This window comes from Euprymna scolopes, chromosome 15, assembly GCF_053919585.1.
Source record: "Euprymna scolopes isolate OS-2025 chromosome 15, ASM5391958v1, whole genome shotgun sequence".
Taxonomy (NCBI): domain Eukaryota; kingdom Metazoa; phylum Mollusca; class Cephalopoda; order Sepiida; family Sepiolidae; genus Euprymna; species Euprymna scolopes.
The window spans coordinates 110995623-111014564 of record NC_136496.1 but is presented as its reverse complement, the minus strand read 5'-3'; the positions used below and the strand labels follow the sequence as shown (position 1 = coordinate 111014564).

General features: G+C 32.5%; 1 protein-coding gene across 2 annotated transcripts in view; it reads left to right on the top strand.

The window, feature by feature from the left end:
- Positions 1-15952, top strand: part of LOC145294065 (ras-related protein Rab-20-like) — a 52909-nt gene extending 36957 nt beyond the window's left edge. The window contains exons 2-5 of one of the 2 annotated variants that reach the window (XM_080141065.1): positions 2232-2325; positions 7319-7375; positions 10979-11091; positions 15464-15952. In XM_080141065.1, coding sequence (XP_079997191.1) covers positions 2232-2325; positions 7319-7375; positions 10979-11091; positions 15464-15827 — 628 coding nt within the window. In that variant the 3' untranslated portion in view covers positions 15828-15952. The remainder of the gene's footprint in view (positions 1-2231; positions 2326-7318; positions 7376-10978; positions 11092-15463) is intronic. The other variant, XM_080141066.1, reaches the window with a different exon arrangement.
- Positions 15953-18942: the final 2990 nt, after the last annotated feature.

Genomic DNA, 18942 nt, shown 5'->3' with positions numbered 1-18942 from the left:
TTGGTTGGCAATTCTCTTTGGGATCAATCTTAAGGTGTGTCCAAGCCAACTTAAACGTCGTTGGTAATTTGATCGCTCCATTTTATTCCATTTGCTCCCTAGAAGCTTTGTAAAGCACTTGAAATCAAACGCATGTAATTTTATTGGTGACATTGTCTGAGAGAAATATGTACCAGACAAAGTACATGGCGTTGCCTGAAAGTCAAAATTGGAATAATATAAGTTAGTCAATGCAAAGTGCTCAATATTCTGGAAAGAGCAGATATACTCAAAGACTCTGTTGCTCAGGAAAAACAGTTGGACTCTGTTTTGTTATACTGTTTTATACAAGAACATCTGTTTTGCTTGGGATAGAAAGGAAGAGATAGTTATAAAAAATTCCTCAATATCCTAAGAATAGCGCAAAAAAAAAAAAATGAATATATAATATAGAAAAAATATAAAATATATAATGTAATAAAAATATCCTAAGAATGGCAGGTATGTTGAAATGCAAATTTTTCTTTGTTTTATATGGTTCCGAGCAATGCTGGGTAGCCCTGCTAGTGTAATATAGATGTCAAAATAAGTTTTTGTGCAAGTTTGATTTTTGTTAACCATTTTTTTTTTTTGTTTTCACTTCTGCACATGAAGTGTTCCTAGAGAGAGGGGGGAGGGGTTAACTTCATAGTAATTAAAATTTAACAGTATTACTTATTAGCAACAATTGACAATACACCATCCTAAAAAGGGAATTCTATATTCGTCCACATAAAGTTACTTCCCTTTGTTTGGAGCAAAAATATTTTATATAAAAAAACTGAATAATCTAAAAAAATAAGCATAAGAAAACTACAAGTACAAACACTATCGGGCAACGCTAGGTAGATAAAACTGCTTGTTTATGAGCAATCACGCTAGGTATTGTTTTGTTGATTGTAATACTAGTATTGTACAGCACGCACAATGCCAAGTCAAACACAAAATCGAGTACACTCAACATCATCTTACCGTCAATGCTTACCCTATGAACTCGGAGTATGGGAAATTCCCATATGCACAAAACAAAATCACTAAAAAAAACAAAAATACCCTAAGTGTAAGGACAATGAGTAAACGTTGGATAAAATGATGATTAACATTATTACAAAATTGCCAGGATTTGAACCTGGAATCTTTTGATCCGTAGTCAGATGCGTTGTCCATTGCGGCACAAGTCCTGTCCGTATGCCGAAAGGTGTTACTGCGACTGTATACAGACAGTGCTAAATTCTGTTGGCATGGGCAGGTAACTTTTTCAACATTTGCACGAAACGGCCCCAAAACCCTCATTTCAGGGTTTGGTGTGACTCGGCGTTATTCGTTATGAACCATATATAGATAAGAACAATCTAGGAACTTTCAGGGGAAAAAAAGAATTTTTCAATTCTGTGCATCCGTTTGAAAGTGTTATTGGTATAAACACGCACACACGCACACAAATAAACATTTAGAATTTTATTAATAGTATAGATTTCAAAGTGATATTTTATATTTACTTGGATCGAACGAAGATGAATTTAATTCTCATCTTTTTTCTTTTCAATGCATTTTGTTAACATTTTGATCCCATGCCTTTCATTTATTTTATGCTGCACATTACACTTGCACTTCTGCATGTCAGTACAGTTAGAGAAGCAGAGGCCTGGGAGATAATTCAGTCTAGCAGCTTGAGAGAAGCTATTTGAGTAGAAAGCTTTATGGCATCTTGGGATTTCTACAGTATAAGGGTGGGACTTTGCTGCTTATCTTGTTTGTTGGGGTGTATTTACGTCGAAGGGATGCTAGTGTTTCTAAATAAAAACCTAAACTTATTAAGAGCTAAGTTGAAAAGTGTTGCAGCTCAATTAGCAAAGAAAAAAACGTCAATGTTGTGTAAATACAGATATAAATAAATAATGAAATAAATAAATATAAATAAAATTCAACAGAATTAATCCCCCCCCCCCACACACACACCCACACACCCACACACATCCCCCCCCACACACACACCCCACACACACACACACAAAAAAAAATTACAAAAGTTTTTTTTGTACTGTTCTTATAATGATAATTTATTTTTTTTACAATATTAATGGAATCAAAATATTTTACAAAAAAAAAACGTTTCCGTTTTTTTTCTCCTCTTTATCTCTGCTAATAAATACAAAGACCATCTTTTTATTTTTATGTTACTGTATTTTATTTTATTTCTTTTTTGTTTTTAGAGACCTGAAAGTTGTAATCCTTGGAGATGTCAATGTGGGAAAAACCTCCTTAATATGTCGATACATTGATGGTAAATTCTTGGCTTCAGATCCAGTAGGTACATTTTTTTTCCATAACTTTTTTTCATATCACGGTTTGAAAATCAGTCTGTGGCTCATTGACACATTTTTTCACTACGGAATTGGCCTATTAAAATATAGTGTGGGTATTGGCCAATGAAGAACTGTGCATTATTTTAGTTCACTGGGAAACAAGTTTGGAATAATCCCCTTTTTATTTATTATTTTTAATGTCAACTTTTTTTTGCTATAGATGCACTTTGTTTCCAAACCTATACTGCATTTGACTACTTGTGTTTATTTTTTAGGTTTCACACACAACAGAGAAAATTAAACATTGAATATTTTGTTTTTCAAATTTATTTTATTCATGGAAAGGATAAGATACTGTAGAGTACTTCACCCCTATAACAAAAACCACCAGAAAAGACTAGCTAGAAAATGAATGGCAGATAGTAAAACTGTTTGATCCATTGTGTTACACCGACTAAGTGACCTAATGAACAGTTGTTAACAGCGAGGTTTGGAGTATTTAGATAGAGAATGTGAAATAATGAGAAAGATAGCTGGCAAAAAAGAAAGAAGTGTTTATGATTTCCAATGGGAAGTAGATATATTTTAGATATGCTGGCTGTTAGTGGAGAGATCGAGGTGGACATGAAATTCGGTTTGGACAGAGCTGTTATAATAAGGATATTGAGCCCCCCCCCCCTGAAAAGTACGGAAGAAGTAGGTGACAATCTGTACCTCCCCACTAAAATGAATCAAAACAACTTTTGTTTCAATCAAAATAGAAGCGAATGCCCATGCAACTGCAAGAGAAAAAAAAAAAAAAATTGCTTGTGGCAGGCAGGCTTGAACCTGAAATAGGAAAGAAAGGAAAAACTTAAGTGGCAAACGCTTTTGCCCACTGGACCATGATGATTTATGACTTCATGACTCTGAAAAAATAATGTTTATAAACATAAATGCGTACGTGACTTGCAAAAATGGCATCATGAAAAGTATCCCCCGTAAGAAATGGTCCAGTTAACCACCACCACAGAATTAACTTTTTCTATTTTCTAATTTTCACATATTATGTGCCTGAGGGATCGCTCTTTCAGATAGTACCAGTTTCAACCTGTTCTGATGCGGTTTACGAGAGTTTTTTTTAGCGGACATACAAACGCACACACACAAACCGACGTTTGAGATTTATGTAATGGACTAGCGGTGGTACCCGGCATTGCCCGGGTGTGGAGTGGTTTTATGGTAAGGGTAATGAGCAATGGAGCCCTAAAAAAAAATTAAAATTAATCAACCCCTTAAAAATATTGAAAATAACAATGAGTACCTGTGCAAGCGCAAAAAAAACAAAAAACAGGCAGGCTCAAACCTGTAACGGAAAGGAGAAAAAGGTTAAAAAAAAGCCTCCGTGCCCACCTCCACAAATGACATTGGTGATGTTCGAAATAAGGATTGTTATTGCAAGGCGTATGATGACTTTGCAAAAATGTTGACGAAAAAAAGTGACCCCTCCTTATAAAAAACAGCCCGGTTGATGGTCAAAGAATGAATGTTTTTTGGTAAATTTTTTTTATATTTGTCAGCTGAGAGACTGAGCTTTAAAACGATACCAATTTTGTCAGTGTTGGTAGCATGTGTCAAACGTTTTTAGCAGACATACATGCACACAAACAGTTAAGATTATGTACATATATAAAAGGGCAAAATGTGTGTGATCATTTTATGTATGTCTCGCAAAGGCTTTATTTGCCGACGCTCCTGGGGGGGGTTACTATCGCTTAGAACTGTTTATATAACCCCTAGATAATAATATCAAGGATTTGGGAATGTGGGTTGCCTCTAGATTTATTTACATCGATTTTTACAAAATTATTGCTATTTCAGCCCGTCTTGTGTTCGTTCAGCGTTTTTGTATAAAAAGCGAAACTAATTCAAAGCTAAGGCGCTGTTCTCAGCAATCGCACTGGGAAACGTCCAGAAGCAATCAGCTTTGATCAATGTGGGGCCAAACTCCTTATATCAGACAATTGCTATTCAATCTAGACAATGGGAAGCTCGTTTCCCCCTTCCTAACATCTTGGGGGAAAAAGCCAGTCAAAGTTGGGTAAACAAACCCAAACGCTGTCCCGCAGCAAAAGTTAACTTCATTAATGAGGTCAAATAGAAGCAGCAGAGTTAACTTTTATTGCGGCCACGTGTCAATTCTGTTTTTAATACTTAAATAAATAAATTCAAACGTGTTTCCGTTAGTATTTTGCGGTGGCCCAATGGTTAACGTCGCATGTTTTTTTTTTTTTCACACTTTAATTTCCAACTTTGCTTCAAGGGTTCGAGTTTGATCTTCATACTTACCTACCAAAACTTTTTTTTTTTATTTTACCCCCCCCCCCTCCTGAGTTTTGATTTACCCAAAACCACACACACCTCCAAACACCCGGGCAACGCCGGGTACCCCCTGCTAGTCTAATATAAAAGCGAAAATATGTGCGTGCGTGTTTGTATGTGTGTGCATTTTTTCTGTATGTCCGCCAAAGGCTTTTTTCGGGGTGCTTCTCGGCTTGCTCGCTCATTCTTAGAACTTTCTATATGCTACACAGATCATAATATCTCACACTTACGAAACGTGGTCGTAAATATATTTTATTTCGGCCACTTTTATCTTCCAATTACAAAATTCGTGTGAATACGTTTGCTGCTATTGCTACTATGGCGTAAGATTTGACTTAGAAAACCGACCTTCAATTTTTTAAACGCTTATTTTCGACTAATCAAAAGTCCCTGGCTTCCTGGTATGTTATCAGACTATTAACCTCAAGGCTTCAGGTTCGAGCTTACCTCCCTCCCAAAACTTCAATATAATATTAAAGTTTATAAACTCTAATATTATATGCCTGAACTTTTGAGATGAGGATTTGTAATTTATATTATTTACAATACTGTTCTCAATTTGAGTGTTTTTTATCAAAATTTTTCGGCCTTCTTCAAATGTATCTTGTCGAACTTGGGAATCTTTGAACTCGTGAATTTGTACAACATTTCAAACTGAACCCTTCATTTAATCCATGACTTAGCATTATGCCATTCATCATCAAGTATGACTGGGTAGAAGTCTTAAGTAATTTGCAGTTATATTAGTATCATCCAGAATGAGAATTGAATCTTTAACTTGCATAAGAGTTTCACTTAGAACTGAATTTAACCTAATGATTTATTTGTTATGCAACGAGTCTTTGTAAATTAAGACTTTTATATGGTCATGATTGATAGAACGAGACTTTACTACCCTTGTGGATGAAATAAGAAGTTCCGTTTGAAGTTATATGCGGATTCTAGAATTGGATAGAAAGATTTCAGAGTTTGACGAAGAATTTTGGAGTTTATATTGCCCGAAATGTGATAATTGCACTTCAGATGAAAAAAAAAATAGTCAACCAAATCAATCTTAATATTACTAGTTTGTTTATGCCATAAAAACTGGCATATTTTTTCATTGTTTCTGAACTTTCACATTGTTTCCACAACTTTTATAATTAAAGTCATCCGAAAAAAAAAAAAGTTGTCTTGTTTACCAATAATACTAATACTTTGAGTTAGCTGTTGCTAATTGTTGTTGTTGAGCATCATTCATTTCATATAAATCAGATGATTATTGTTGGCATTTGTTTCCCCGATTCTTTCTAGAAAGACCTCAGGTATGTATGGAATGGATCAAGTGAAGTTTGTCAACATCCTTAAGTAAATGCTCTTTCTGTGGTTCGAATTTAATTCGAACTTGTTAAGCAATCTTGTCAGTTTGCCGTTTATCACTTGGCCATTGTCATCTCCCAGCTGCTGCTTGGTACGATGTTGCTTGATGAACAGATAGACTTACACAAGGAAAACAAAATTTTTTCTCTATAAATTAGCAGACATAGAATTGAATTTAATTTGAAAATCCTACAAAAAAAAAAAAAAAAATAGCACGGTTCATAAATTGCACAAATACCAATATTTATTTTATAACAGAAATCTCAGAAAAAGTAAAGAATACAAAAACACTTAGAACTTAGTTATGTTTATGCTAAAAAAACAATACTAATACTTCAGACAGCCAATGCTTGTATTTGCTTGAATATATACTGAATTACCTCCCTTAGTGTTATGCAAAGAAACTGATTATTTCAAAACAAAAATTTAAAATCTGTTCAACTTCGTATCATTCAGATGATTGTTCTCATTTTAACTGTTATTCTCAAGAACTCCGACCTTCACTTGTATCTTGTCAAACTTTGGAATCTGCATGGAATTTTGAACAGAACCCTTTATTTAATCTAGGGTGGGTGGGTGGCATGCTCTTGTTCTGCCAGCCATGACTAGGTAGAAGTCCTAAGTAATTAAGTGGCTGCGACGTAGTGGATAGAGTAATTGGTAAAATTCAGTGGTAAATTTACTCATAAGGTTCAATCCCCAGTGTGGGGAAACACCAAAATACAATTACAGATTGCTTAAAGCTTGTATCCAGTTATGGCTGACAGAACGAGAGCCCCACCCCCTGGATTTAATAAAGAGTTCCGTTTGAAATTCCGTGCAAATTTCAAAGTTTGACAAAGATTCCAGAGTTTAGCAAGATACACCTGAAGAAGGTTGGAGGTTACATCGACCGAAACCTGAAAATAACACTCAAGATGAGACCAGTAGTCTGAAGAATGTAAAGAATATTAAAAAATGACTTTTTTTTTAATTTATAAAGTTATAAAATCATAATGTTATTAAATAAAAACTTAGTAAAACAAATACAATACTTAACTTCAAACAGTATTTCTTAGAACCCCACAGTGATAATCCGACTTTTGCAAATCAGCAAAAATAGAAATCGTCTGAAGAATACAAAGAATCAACCCTCATCTCAAAAATTCAAAAACAGGAAATCTTTTTTACTCCTTATTAATTTTTGTTTACTCTCACTCTTTAAATTCATGTAATATTCTCATTATTTGATCTTGCAAAATTGTATTAATTTCATACACATTTTTTTCCAGACAGTAGGAGCTTCCTTTTTCATGACACACTGGGGGCCTTATAATGTCGCTGTTTGGGTACGTAACTGCTATTACTTTTTACATTTTATTTTCAACTAGCAGTGCACCTGGCGTTCCCTGGTCGTAAAATACACTTAAATATATTTTAATTTTGTATTTATTATTATAGTCAATTCTCTATTGATTATTTTACAAGTTAGAAAAGCATTTCATCCAAGGCATAAAAATTGTTAAACAAAACGTTTTTACTATAGGCTTTAAAAATAAAGGTACACGATTCAATTTGAAATTTATTTATCTTCAAAGTGCACTTTTATAAATTTTACAAAGTAAGGTATAAAAATTTAATTTAACTTGAATCCAAAAATTACCATGGATTTATTTTATGTAATGTACATTCTCTTGCACATTAAAAAAAAAATTAATGAAAATTTTATATCTATATCATTAATTGCTCGATAAAAGATAATGTTTTTAAATTGCAACAAAATGTACATTACATAAAATAAATCCAAGGTTATTTTTTTGATTCAATTTAAATTAAATTTTTATACCTTACTTTGTAAAATTTATGAAAATGCACTTTGGAGATAAATAAATTTCAAATTGAATCTTGTACCTTTATTTTTAAAGCCTATAGTAAAAACATTTTGTTTAACAATTTTCATGCCTTGGATGAAATGCTTTTCTAACTTGTATCTTATCTTTTTAAGATTATATTTTAAAACTCTTCTCTTTATTTCAGTTTGTATTTCTCCTCACACCACAACTCATTTTTTGCAACCCTCTCTTTGTAATACAGGTCTGAATAATGAGAAAATCTGAATTTTTTTTTAACAGAAACTTTAAAATAACATTTTTAGATTAAATTTTTTTAAACTTCTTTCAGAATAGAAAATCTTTAAAATTTAATAAGGAACATATTTCATGTAGGTTTCATTAACAAATATTCAGTACATAAAGAGAAAAATAGAGATTGAAATTTCAAAAGGATTGTATAATTGGTTATGGTCAATAGTAGTCCTCGTCAGCAAAAGTCTGTTATTCTATTATTTAAAACATTTTGTGTCCTGCTCTTTCGCGCGAGGACTAATATTATATTGTACCAAATATATAGTACTGATTTCATAAGTAAAAAAAAAAAAAAAAAAATGATGGTGGGTGCCATTGCTAGAATCAGTTATTACTGTTTAAACTATCGTCAGAGGGATAAGAAATAATTACGTCTCAAAGGAGGTGTCACTTTGAAATAATGGAGACAAAGTGAGGTTTTGAATTAGATAAAGCAGATTAAAAAAAAATTTTTTTTTACTTAAAAGTAAATTTGTTTAGATTTTCTAGTTTTTATCCTTTTTGAAAAGACAATTGGGTCTCTTTCATGGGGAGGGAGGAGGTTCTTTTTTTTTTCATTTTTTTTTTTTTTTGCCCCTATATTAAAAAAGAATTGCCCCTATATTAAAACCAAAAATAAAGAAAAATCTGCAAAACAAAGGGAGATAAGCGAGTCTGTCATTTAACAAAGTAATATTAAATGGCAGATAGGCAAAATATGAAAACTGATTTTTTATTTTTTATTAAAATTTTACTGAATTTTTTTTCACCTTGATTATTTAATTATTGCAGATGTGTATTTCAGTTTGTGTGTATGTGGACCTGCCCTCCCAATTATTGCCACAAAAGATAAGCATTTTTTAAAAAATAGGATACTCCACTTTATAATGAAGATCAATGTGATGTTTATTTGTGTGTGTGTGTGTGTGTATATATATATATATATATATATATATATATATATAGCATAATCACGTTGACACATCAGTTCTCATCAGATCACCAAAGTTAAGCAACGTTGAGCTTGACTAGTATCAGATGGGTAACCATTTGGGAATTCTAGGTGCTGTATGTGCTCTCCCCTTATCTCTGCTTTGTTTCCAGTCGTCCTGAACCTCCACTTGCACCTGGTATTTAACACCGACTCAAGAGTGGTGTGGTTGGAGATTGCATAATTCTTGCCACAAAAGTTCCACATGCAGGCGCTCTTACACTGGGTATATATAGTCTGCCAAGACTGAAGGAACTACCATATCTATATATATATAAGTCCTTGCGCGAAAGAGCAGGACACAAAATCTTTTAAATAATAAAGACTTTCACTGACGAGGACTACTATTGACCGTAACCAGTTATACAATCCTTTTGAAATTTTCATCTCTATTTTTCTCGTTATGTACTGAATATTTGTTAATGAAAACCTATATGAAATATGTTCCTTATCAAATTTTAAAGATTTTCTATTCTGAAAGAAGTTTTAAAAAATTTAATCTAAAGTTATTTTAAAGTTTTTGTTAAAAAAAAAATTCAGATTTTCTCATTATTCATTATGTTACAAAGAGAGGGTTGCAAAAAAATGAGTTGTGGTGTGAGGAGAAATACAAACTGAAATAGAAAGAAGGAGAGTTTTAAAATATAATCTTAAAAAAATAAGAAAAGCATTAGAAAAGCATTTCATCCAAGGCATGAAAATTGTTAAACAAAATGTTTTTATTTTAGGCTTTAAAAATAAAGGTACAAGATTCAATTTGAAATTTATTTATCTTCAAAGTTCACTTTTATAAATTTGACAAAGTAAGGTATAAAAACTTAATTTAAATTAAATCAAAAAATTACCTTGGATTTATTTTATGTAATGTACATTTTGTTGCAATTTAAAAACATTATCTTTCATCTAGCAATTAATGATATAGATATAAAATTTTCAATGATTTTTTTTTTTTAAGTGCACCAAAATGTACATTACATAAAATAAATCCAAGGTAATTTTTGGATTCAATTTAAATTAAATTTTTATACCTTACTTTGTAAAATTTATAAAAGTGCACTTTGAAGATAAATAAATTTCAAATTGAATCGTGTACCTTTATTTTTAAAGCTTATAGTAAAAACATTTTGTTTAATAATTTTCATGCCTTGGATGAAATGCTTTTCTAACTTATATATATCCAGTCACGCAAGGTCCTGGATATGACCTTTAAACTATATCCAGTGGTGAGGCCCCATCTTGCAGGCTTTGGGGAGTGTGGAGCCACCTTTTAATTACCATTGCTCCCAGGTCCACTAACCCGAAGTGGTGGTACCTGTTAGTTCCAACTATGGGTTAAATAGAAACCGACTTGAAAACAACAAATATATTCTTCAAAAAAAAAAAAAATATTTTTCTTCAAAATCTTTGAATTCAGCATTAAATAACCCGAAAAGGGTTGACATGCCGTAAAACAACCAACCAACCAAACCAGTCACGCAAAACTTAGTAATACACATCTTTTTTTCTAGCCCCCTGATTTAACCATTTCAAGTGATAAGGACAAAGCAAGAAAGCAAATAACTAGTCAGACAACCACCTGAAATGAATTCAGAAAAAAAATTTTTCCACTTTATAAAAAAAAGTTCATGGTGGGTATTTTTTTTTTTCTTTAGGTTATCAAAAATAACTTGTGTACAAATTAAATTACTTGTGTTATTCTGATTTTATGTGAATATTTTAGTAATATTCCTAAATAGCGAATATAAACACTGTCGAAGTATAATTATTTTTTTTCTGTCATTTTTGATGAAGAGTACGAACATTTCCCTTTCATGACTTTTTGTTTTTCTTTTCATAAGGATACAGCTGGACAGGAAAAGTACACGGGTCTGTCTTCGTTTTATTGTCGTAATGCAGGGGCGGCGATTTTTGCCTTTGACTTGAACTGTATGAAATCTTTTAACTCTCTTGGGTGAGTACAAACCGTCTTGGCAATAAAAATTGTGTACTTGGATTATTCAAACTACTGTTAATTATACAAATTTGATTGTCCTTAAAATATTACACTTACTGTCTGATCGATATTAGCAGCACTGATGTCTTAGTTTTAAATATGCTGTGAAAATCTACAAGTATACAATCTGTTTCATGTATTAGTCAATCAAAAACTTTTTTTTCCTTTTAAGTATTCTTCATATCCAACCCCAAATTTTTATATTTAATATAAATAATACCATAGTACCTTTAACGTACATGTGTCACTGTTACAATGGAAATTTTACAGACTCCTATAAGGATATTGGAGATAAACCGTAACAACCAGATATATTCTGACACTGTATTAACCAGATTACTTAGATAAATAATTTTACAGTTTTAACAAAAGAGCTACAATAATATGCCAAAGTCTCCATTCATGATGAATGTCCACAGAATGTCCAGCAGCAAGATATTTCATATGAAAGATGTTGTTGTGGAATTTCCACACGTCCCGCTGGTATGAATAAATGCTCCTGTACAGTAAATCTTTGAAAGTAATTTTGCTCAAATATAATATTGGGTGCTTCTATATTGTGGACAGTGGACATGTGAAAATCGCATTCCAAGTAAAAATTCTTTGAGATACTTATGCAAAAATAAATATCCTCACCAAAAATTAGAAAAAAATCATGGAGAATTTTAATTAAAGATAAAAAGCAGTTTTATCATATTTAGTTATTATTATTATTATTTGACTTATTTACTTTGTATTTACAGGGTTTCCTCTATTATCAATGGCAGGTCGACAAAATATAAAACTGATTTTTATTTTTAATTAAAAATTCTACTTGAATTTTCATTTGTGTCCAAGAAAATATAAGCAACTAGTATTGTATTTCTAAAATATTTTTAATAATCAGTCATTGGAAAATTCCCTTGCTTTGTAAGTTAATTTAGCTTTTGTTAAGAGTTGCACGTTTTTTTATTTACAAAGCCATTCAGCAGACGTAACATCAGACAAATTTAAAGGTATGGATGACCAAATCTGTATATAATATAGATTTAAAAACTTAAAAAAAAATTTTTTTTTTAAAGCAAATATGAAATTAGTTTTATTCAGTCTTTATTTGAACTTTTGTAATAAAATTATAACCTTTACTAGTGGGACCTGTGGAAATTCCACAGGGGACTCTTTCATATGTAATATATTGATGTTGGCATTCTGTAGATGTTCAGCGCAAATGGAGACGCCCTGATATTATTGTAGCTCTTTTGTTAAAACTGCAAAAGTATTTATCTAAGCTAGCAGCGATACCCAGCATAGCCTAGTTGTAAAGTACGCTTAAATATGATATTTTAATTCTTGTAGATTTCATATATATTATAGAGTTAATGTTCTATTGATTTTTATATATTATAAAGTTGCGATTTTAAAAATAAAACAATATATCTATGTGATGGGTGCATCAGCTTGTATTGAAATCGAAACCAAGACTTATGAAAAAATATATATGACTCGTTCTTTCAGCTATAATCAAAACCAAATTTATGAAGAACTTTTGTCAAATTATTTATAAAAATATAGATGACTTAAGTGACAATAGCTATGGGTTTTTTTTTTCCCCAATATGTTTATGAACTGTTTTTTAATCGAACAAAAAAAAAAAAAAGCAGTTCATAAATATTTTTTTATAACAGTCCTATTATATTTGATGTAAAAAAAAAAAAAAAAAATTACCAATATCTGATGTTTGATTTAAAAAAAAAAAAAAAAAAAAAAAAGTTCATAAACATTAAAAAGATTATATTCTATTTTTATCTTTGCTTAAAAAAAGTTACATTATACAGTGTTGGTCGTCCGTGCCTTATATTTGTCTGATGTCACTTCTGCCAAATAGCTTTGTAAACAAAAAAGTGACTCTTACGGAAATCCTAGTGTTCCTGTTAATTTATTTGAAACTACGATTTTTCACTTGTGTCCAATACAATATAAGCACCTAGTATTGTATTTGTAAAATATTTTTAATAATTCATTTATTGGAAAATTCCCTTGCATATCTCGTTTACTTCCAATTAGATAAATATCTAAGATATACATAGATATATAGATAGATAGATTGATAGATACAAAGATAGATAGATATATTGATGAACACGGAATTTTCCAGTGCCAATTTATCTTTTGAAGTATTGCATTAATTTGTTTACTCTGTAATAAACAAGGCCGATAGCCATTAGTCGCATGCTCTCGTGTAATGAATGAATGCGTGAATGTAGGATTGACATGAAATTCTTAAAGATAAACTAAAATGACCAAAAAATGGGCTGAAATAACTTAAATAAATGAAAAGTAAATGACTTAGAATGACTTTAATGAACTTACGGATGAATTGAATGACCTTAACAATGACTTGAATGCTTAAAAAATAACTGGAATCCTTCAAAAACAACTTGAATGATCTAGAGAATGACTTGAATGGCTTTGAGACTGACTGGTTGTAAAGTGGGTGATTCCCCACTTTATATCACAAAGTTACAAACATAAGTACAGCATGTAGTAAGAACAGATCTATTAACAACAGATCTTTGATCTTAACCAAAAAGGCCAAGCACAAAAGTGTTACGGACAGACTTGATGGACCGACGGAGTGACTTATAGAGTCGCTGGCACGCGACTAAAAATGTAATTAGTTGAAATTATGAAATTAAATGTTGAAACATAACACTAATATTTGCTCCAATGATGTTCAGATCAATGTCTGTAGTGCTTCTTCACTTTCTGAACCATTTGTTGTCTTTGTGACGGGTATATACTTGTTTAGTCTATTTGTTTTTTTGATCTGTCTTACGTGATCTTATGCAGGTATGTGTGCAGCATATATTCATTTTCGACATACCTTTCTTCTGATTGTTGGTCCGTTGTCTTTATTTTTCGGCCTGGGAATTTCATCTGTTCTTAGATGGGAACTGGAACCTGTGGACAAAGGCATTTCAACTCCAAGACTATGATTGATTTTATATAGTTTTATTCACTTCCCAGGCGTCGATTGCAGAAGAAATGAAAAACGAATACCTCTGCTTGTGGGTTTCTCTTAGTCTCCGTTTTGAGACACGTCAACTCCTTTCCAAGGGGTGGGGTGGGGGGCTGACGCTAATCTATCTGCTCTGCTCAACGTCCAAATTCCAACTCCACTCTATGTTCAGTTAACTAGAATACTTGACAAACATGTCCTTCCGGTCAGCTATTTTTAGAGCTTCTGCTGTTACTTGTCCAGTTTAGTTTTTTATAAGTTTATCAAAACAGTATTGCATAGGGGACATTCATATTGGAGAGAGACAGCGGACATGTATATAACAATGATAAGGAGGAGAGAGAGAGATGTTTATACGTATTACAGTTCTGTGGATTCTTATAACATATATTAGCAAGGGTTGAGATAGGGGATGCACATTCTTGTAAGAGTTACATAAAGTTCATAATGACGATGAGGGAGACAAAGTTCATATTAAGGATGTTTCACACATTACCTTTTGCTGTTGAATGATGACACAACACAGTTTTACAAAAACATAACTTTATTATCGGATCGACCGGTCGAATGATGATGACGTCGAGGAATTTAAAGTCGTACTACATGATTAAACGTTCTCCCTTCGCTTCTAAAAGGACCCTCCTCCGATCATGTCAACTCTGTCCGACCAACTTTGCTGACTGTTCGATCCGGACTCGACTCCTCTGATCTTCGACTCATCTGCTAATCCTAACATCTATATTGAGAAAATTCCCTTTTTGCTATGCTGTCATATGGTGGTTCAAAACGTGATCGACTCACGTGGCTTAAACATACGTGGCTCGGCACATGTTCCCAATACACACTTCTGCAGACAAAGAATTCTCACTAACCTATTTTTCAATATATTTTTAAATTGTATTGTTTTTTTAATTCAATTTCCATACAAGAATGAACAATTCTTTTTACAAACAAACAATATCTAAACTATTTTACATGAAATTTAACAATGCGAAATTCTAACATTCTGTTTTCTGAATCTATTTATGAACCTTGCTTACAAAGTTCGAATCTTGGTCTATCCTAATCTCATTTTCACTTGTGTTCTTCTTACTTACAAGAAAAGAGACCCTTTTTCTTGTAACAATAGTTCCATGTCTCGTTTACTTTGAATTAGATAGATATACATAGATCAATAGATACAAAGATAGATAGATCGATAGATAACAGCTAATTTCTGTTCTGTTTCACAACTATATAAGAACACTTAGAGTGTTAGATCAAAAAAAAAAAATTTTATCTTTCAATTTCATCCCTTGCTAAAACACATTTTATTTTTGTTTTATCTTTCAGAGTTCGATTTCTTCCCTTGTTAGATTCTGCTCACGAATGTTGTTTAAAGGTACTTGTTGGTACCAAATTGGATTTAACGACACCAGGGTCTCGGCAAGTGTCGACAGAAGCTGCTGAAAAGCTTGCCTTACAGATGAACGCGGACCAGTCGATAGAGAAACTGCAGAAGGCTCCGTACTTTGAGACATCGAGCAAGACTGGACACAATGTAGAAGAAGTATTCGATTACATCCTCCAGTATTGCCTTCCTCTCTCCCCCGAGCAAATCAAACGACGACCAACTGTTTCAAAAAGTACAATTAATCTTACAGACATTAAATCGGAATCCAGTACGGAGGAAGATCATAAAAAATGCTGTGCATAGAAATTAAGGGAGAAACTGAAGTGACCAAAGATTAAAACAAAATGTAAAATATAAGTTGTATATAATTATGTTAATAAATACAAAAAAAAAAGAACAAGATTTGTAGTTGAAAGGTCGACCCCCCCCCTCCACACACACGCTATATTACTTCTCTTGTATTTGTCTCAGAATTATCTTGGTAAGAAGAATAACTTGTATTTTGTTTTTGAGACAGCTCTTGACAGTGTCGATAGAAGCTGTCTAGTTGGCTTTGCATAAATTAGAGACATGTCAGTGTATAACCAGCTGCTGGGGTTGACGGGCTGGACACACAGCAAAACCATGTGTACCAACCCCAAGTCCCAGTGGTTACACTTTTGCTTCATCTAGCAATGAACCCCTCAAAATGTAACCAGACATTCACTGGAAATTACCGCTCCGATATCCAGAGCGCATGACCCTAAGACTGTGTGGTAATACCTTCAACTCGGCTGGCCATTCGTTGTCAGATACTGTGGTTGAGTTCTTCCTTCATAGGTGCTCTGGTGAATGGCTGGGATGCTACTTCTCTCAGCTGCAGCTTGGCATTGGGTTCAGGTTAAATCTCAAATTAACAGGCAATCAATAATCAATGAAAACTTGGATCATTTTCTTATAAATAAAATTAATTATTTGCATAATTCGTGCAAAGAACAGTTAAATGTACTGAATGTATTTGGAATCTTTTGAGACAAGTTTTATATATATATATATATATATATATATATATATATATATAAAAAACTTGTCTCAAAAGATTCCAAATACATTGTGTGTCTGGTCACGAATAGTCTCCTATATGGTTGACTATTTTAAAAAACTGATTACATATAATGATAGAAGATGTATCGAGACACAGGAATGGGTATGTTTGAGCTGGCAGAACGGTGGTCCATTAAAGTTGTGGGGTCTGCGTTCGCGCCTGGTCCACAAAATATGGAAATAAAAGATTAAAAAAAACGTTTACAAGTGTTTTTGATATAGATGTACATAAGAATATTTGATAAGTATGTTTTAACTTAAATAGGGATGGTATAATAAAATTGTGGGGTCTGCGTCCGCGCCTGGCCTCCATAGAATGGAAATAGGCACAAACTTTAATAAAGACTTTTCATATCTATCTGCGTAAGTATACTTTGATAATTATGTTTCAGTTTGAAGAAATATGGTATAATACAATTATGGGGTGTTCGTTCGCGTCTGACCTCCATAGAATGGAAATATGTCAAAGTTTAACAAGGTTTTTTTTAATATAGATCCACATATTATTGTGATAAGTGTTTCAGTGTGAACAGGTATGGTATAATAAATTATGGGGTTTATCTATTTTATTTTTACTTTCATCATATTTTGCTTTGGTTTTGATACCCCCAAATTCGAAGCTATCTCTTTACAACCCTTCCTTTTCATAACCTATCATACTTTCATAAATCAGAGTCCATTTTCTGTAGGCTGTTTTTGAACCCAGTCAACGACGGGTACTTTTGCTAGTATATATATATATATATATATATATATATATATATATATAAAACCCTATTTAGGATTAGTTTGCTAAAACGTGGTGAGATAATAATTACTGAGGATACAGACTCAGCATTCCTATCCTGTCGCAATTAACCATCTGAAGAAGGCCAGAAGAATAGTTGGCCGAAACGTCATGAAAACAACTATAAAGATGAGGATAACTGTCTGCAAAAAAAGAAAAAGAAAAGTTAAACGCTTTGATGTCTCTGTGTATAAGTAAGAGATTTTAACTGAAATCAAATTTAGTTTTTTCACACTTAAGAATTTCAAGATTAACTCTTGGTTTTTGTTATGTTCATAGAGTAGTATCTTGGATCAATTATGGAGGAAAGACAGAACAAGATAGGGCAGAGACTCTCACCCTGACTTGTGGAAACAAAAGACTGTCTTTTTTTTTTTTTTTTTTTTTTTTTTCCCTCTCTGGCTTCCAGTTTTATGAAAAATTAAACATTCACTCCTGGCTACCCTTTTTTTTTTTTTTTTTTTAAAACTTTCCCTTTCCTGAAATCTTTTTATTTTCTGTATTTTCCTTTCTAAAGAATTCCATTATCAATCTATAGTGGGTGGGTGGTGGTCTTTGGGTGATATGCATCCTCCGATTTTCTTATTGACAAGACGAAGTAAAAAACTTATTTAGTTATTTTTTCTTAATACTAACCAGATGGCTGTGAATGATGCTATTGCTGATATCAGCTGGCCTTTTTGTCCTGGTCTAGCGAAACATACTGATATATTTTTTTAAGACATTATTGAAACTAAACAATGTAGAAAAAAAAAAAAAGCTTGTTTTTAAAATTTACATTTCAATATAAACATGTCTATCTGATGACAACTTTGTTGATATTCGCTAACACTGTTCCAAAGACTGTCATTCCCAATTATCATTGAGAAATCTATTTTTTCTGCCATCTTAAAAAAAAAAAATTTATAGTTTGGTATTCTTTCAGGGCATCTGGATTCTTTGACCAAGTATCAAACACTCACAACTACTCGCCTGAGTTTTTCCAGCAGGAGCACCCTGTGTCGCTCAGGATGTGAAATAGTGTTACAAATGGTTGGTAAGGATTGACTATTTCTGTAATGAATGAACAAAGTTAACAGCGAATTTAATCAAAGCTTTAACGTTAATGTGAAAATACATAAGAGATTTTGTTATTTATTCGAATGAGTCCTTGGCATTGGTTTCTTTGATATCTTTTTAAAAATTTTTTTTATTGCATTTTCACCCCCAAACAAGGCAAATACCACTTTGATGTAAGAGACTACTACCTAGGGGACATAAATTGCAGGAATACTATGTAGGGAGTTGAGCAGTAAGATGTCTGTTTGCATTACACTTGAACTTCTGCATGTTAGTACAGTCAAGGGAGCAGGAACCCAGAAAGGAACTCCAAAGTCTAGCAGTTCTAGGGAAGAAACTATTATCATAGAAGGCTTTCTGGCATCCCAACAAACCTGTACAAGGGCTTGAAGTTCTTTCTACCATTTAAAATACTTGTAAAACAGGCAGAGGGATGCAACATTTTGTGGATGGGACAAAGCTGACAGTTCGGGCCCTATTAGGTTGGCA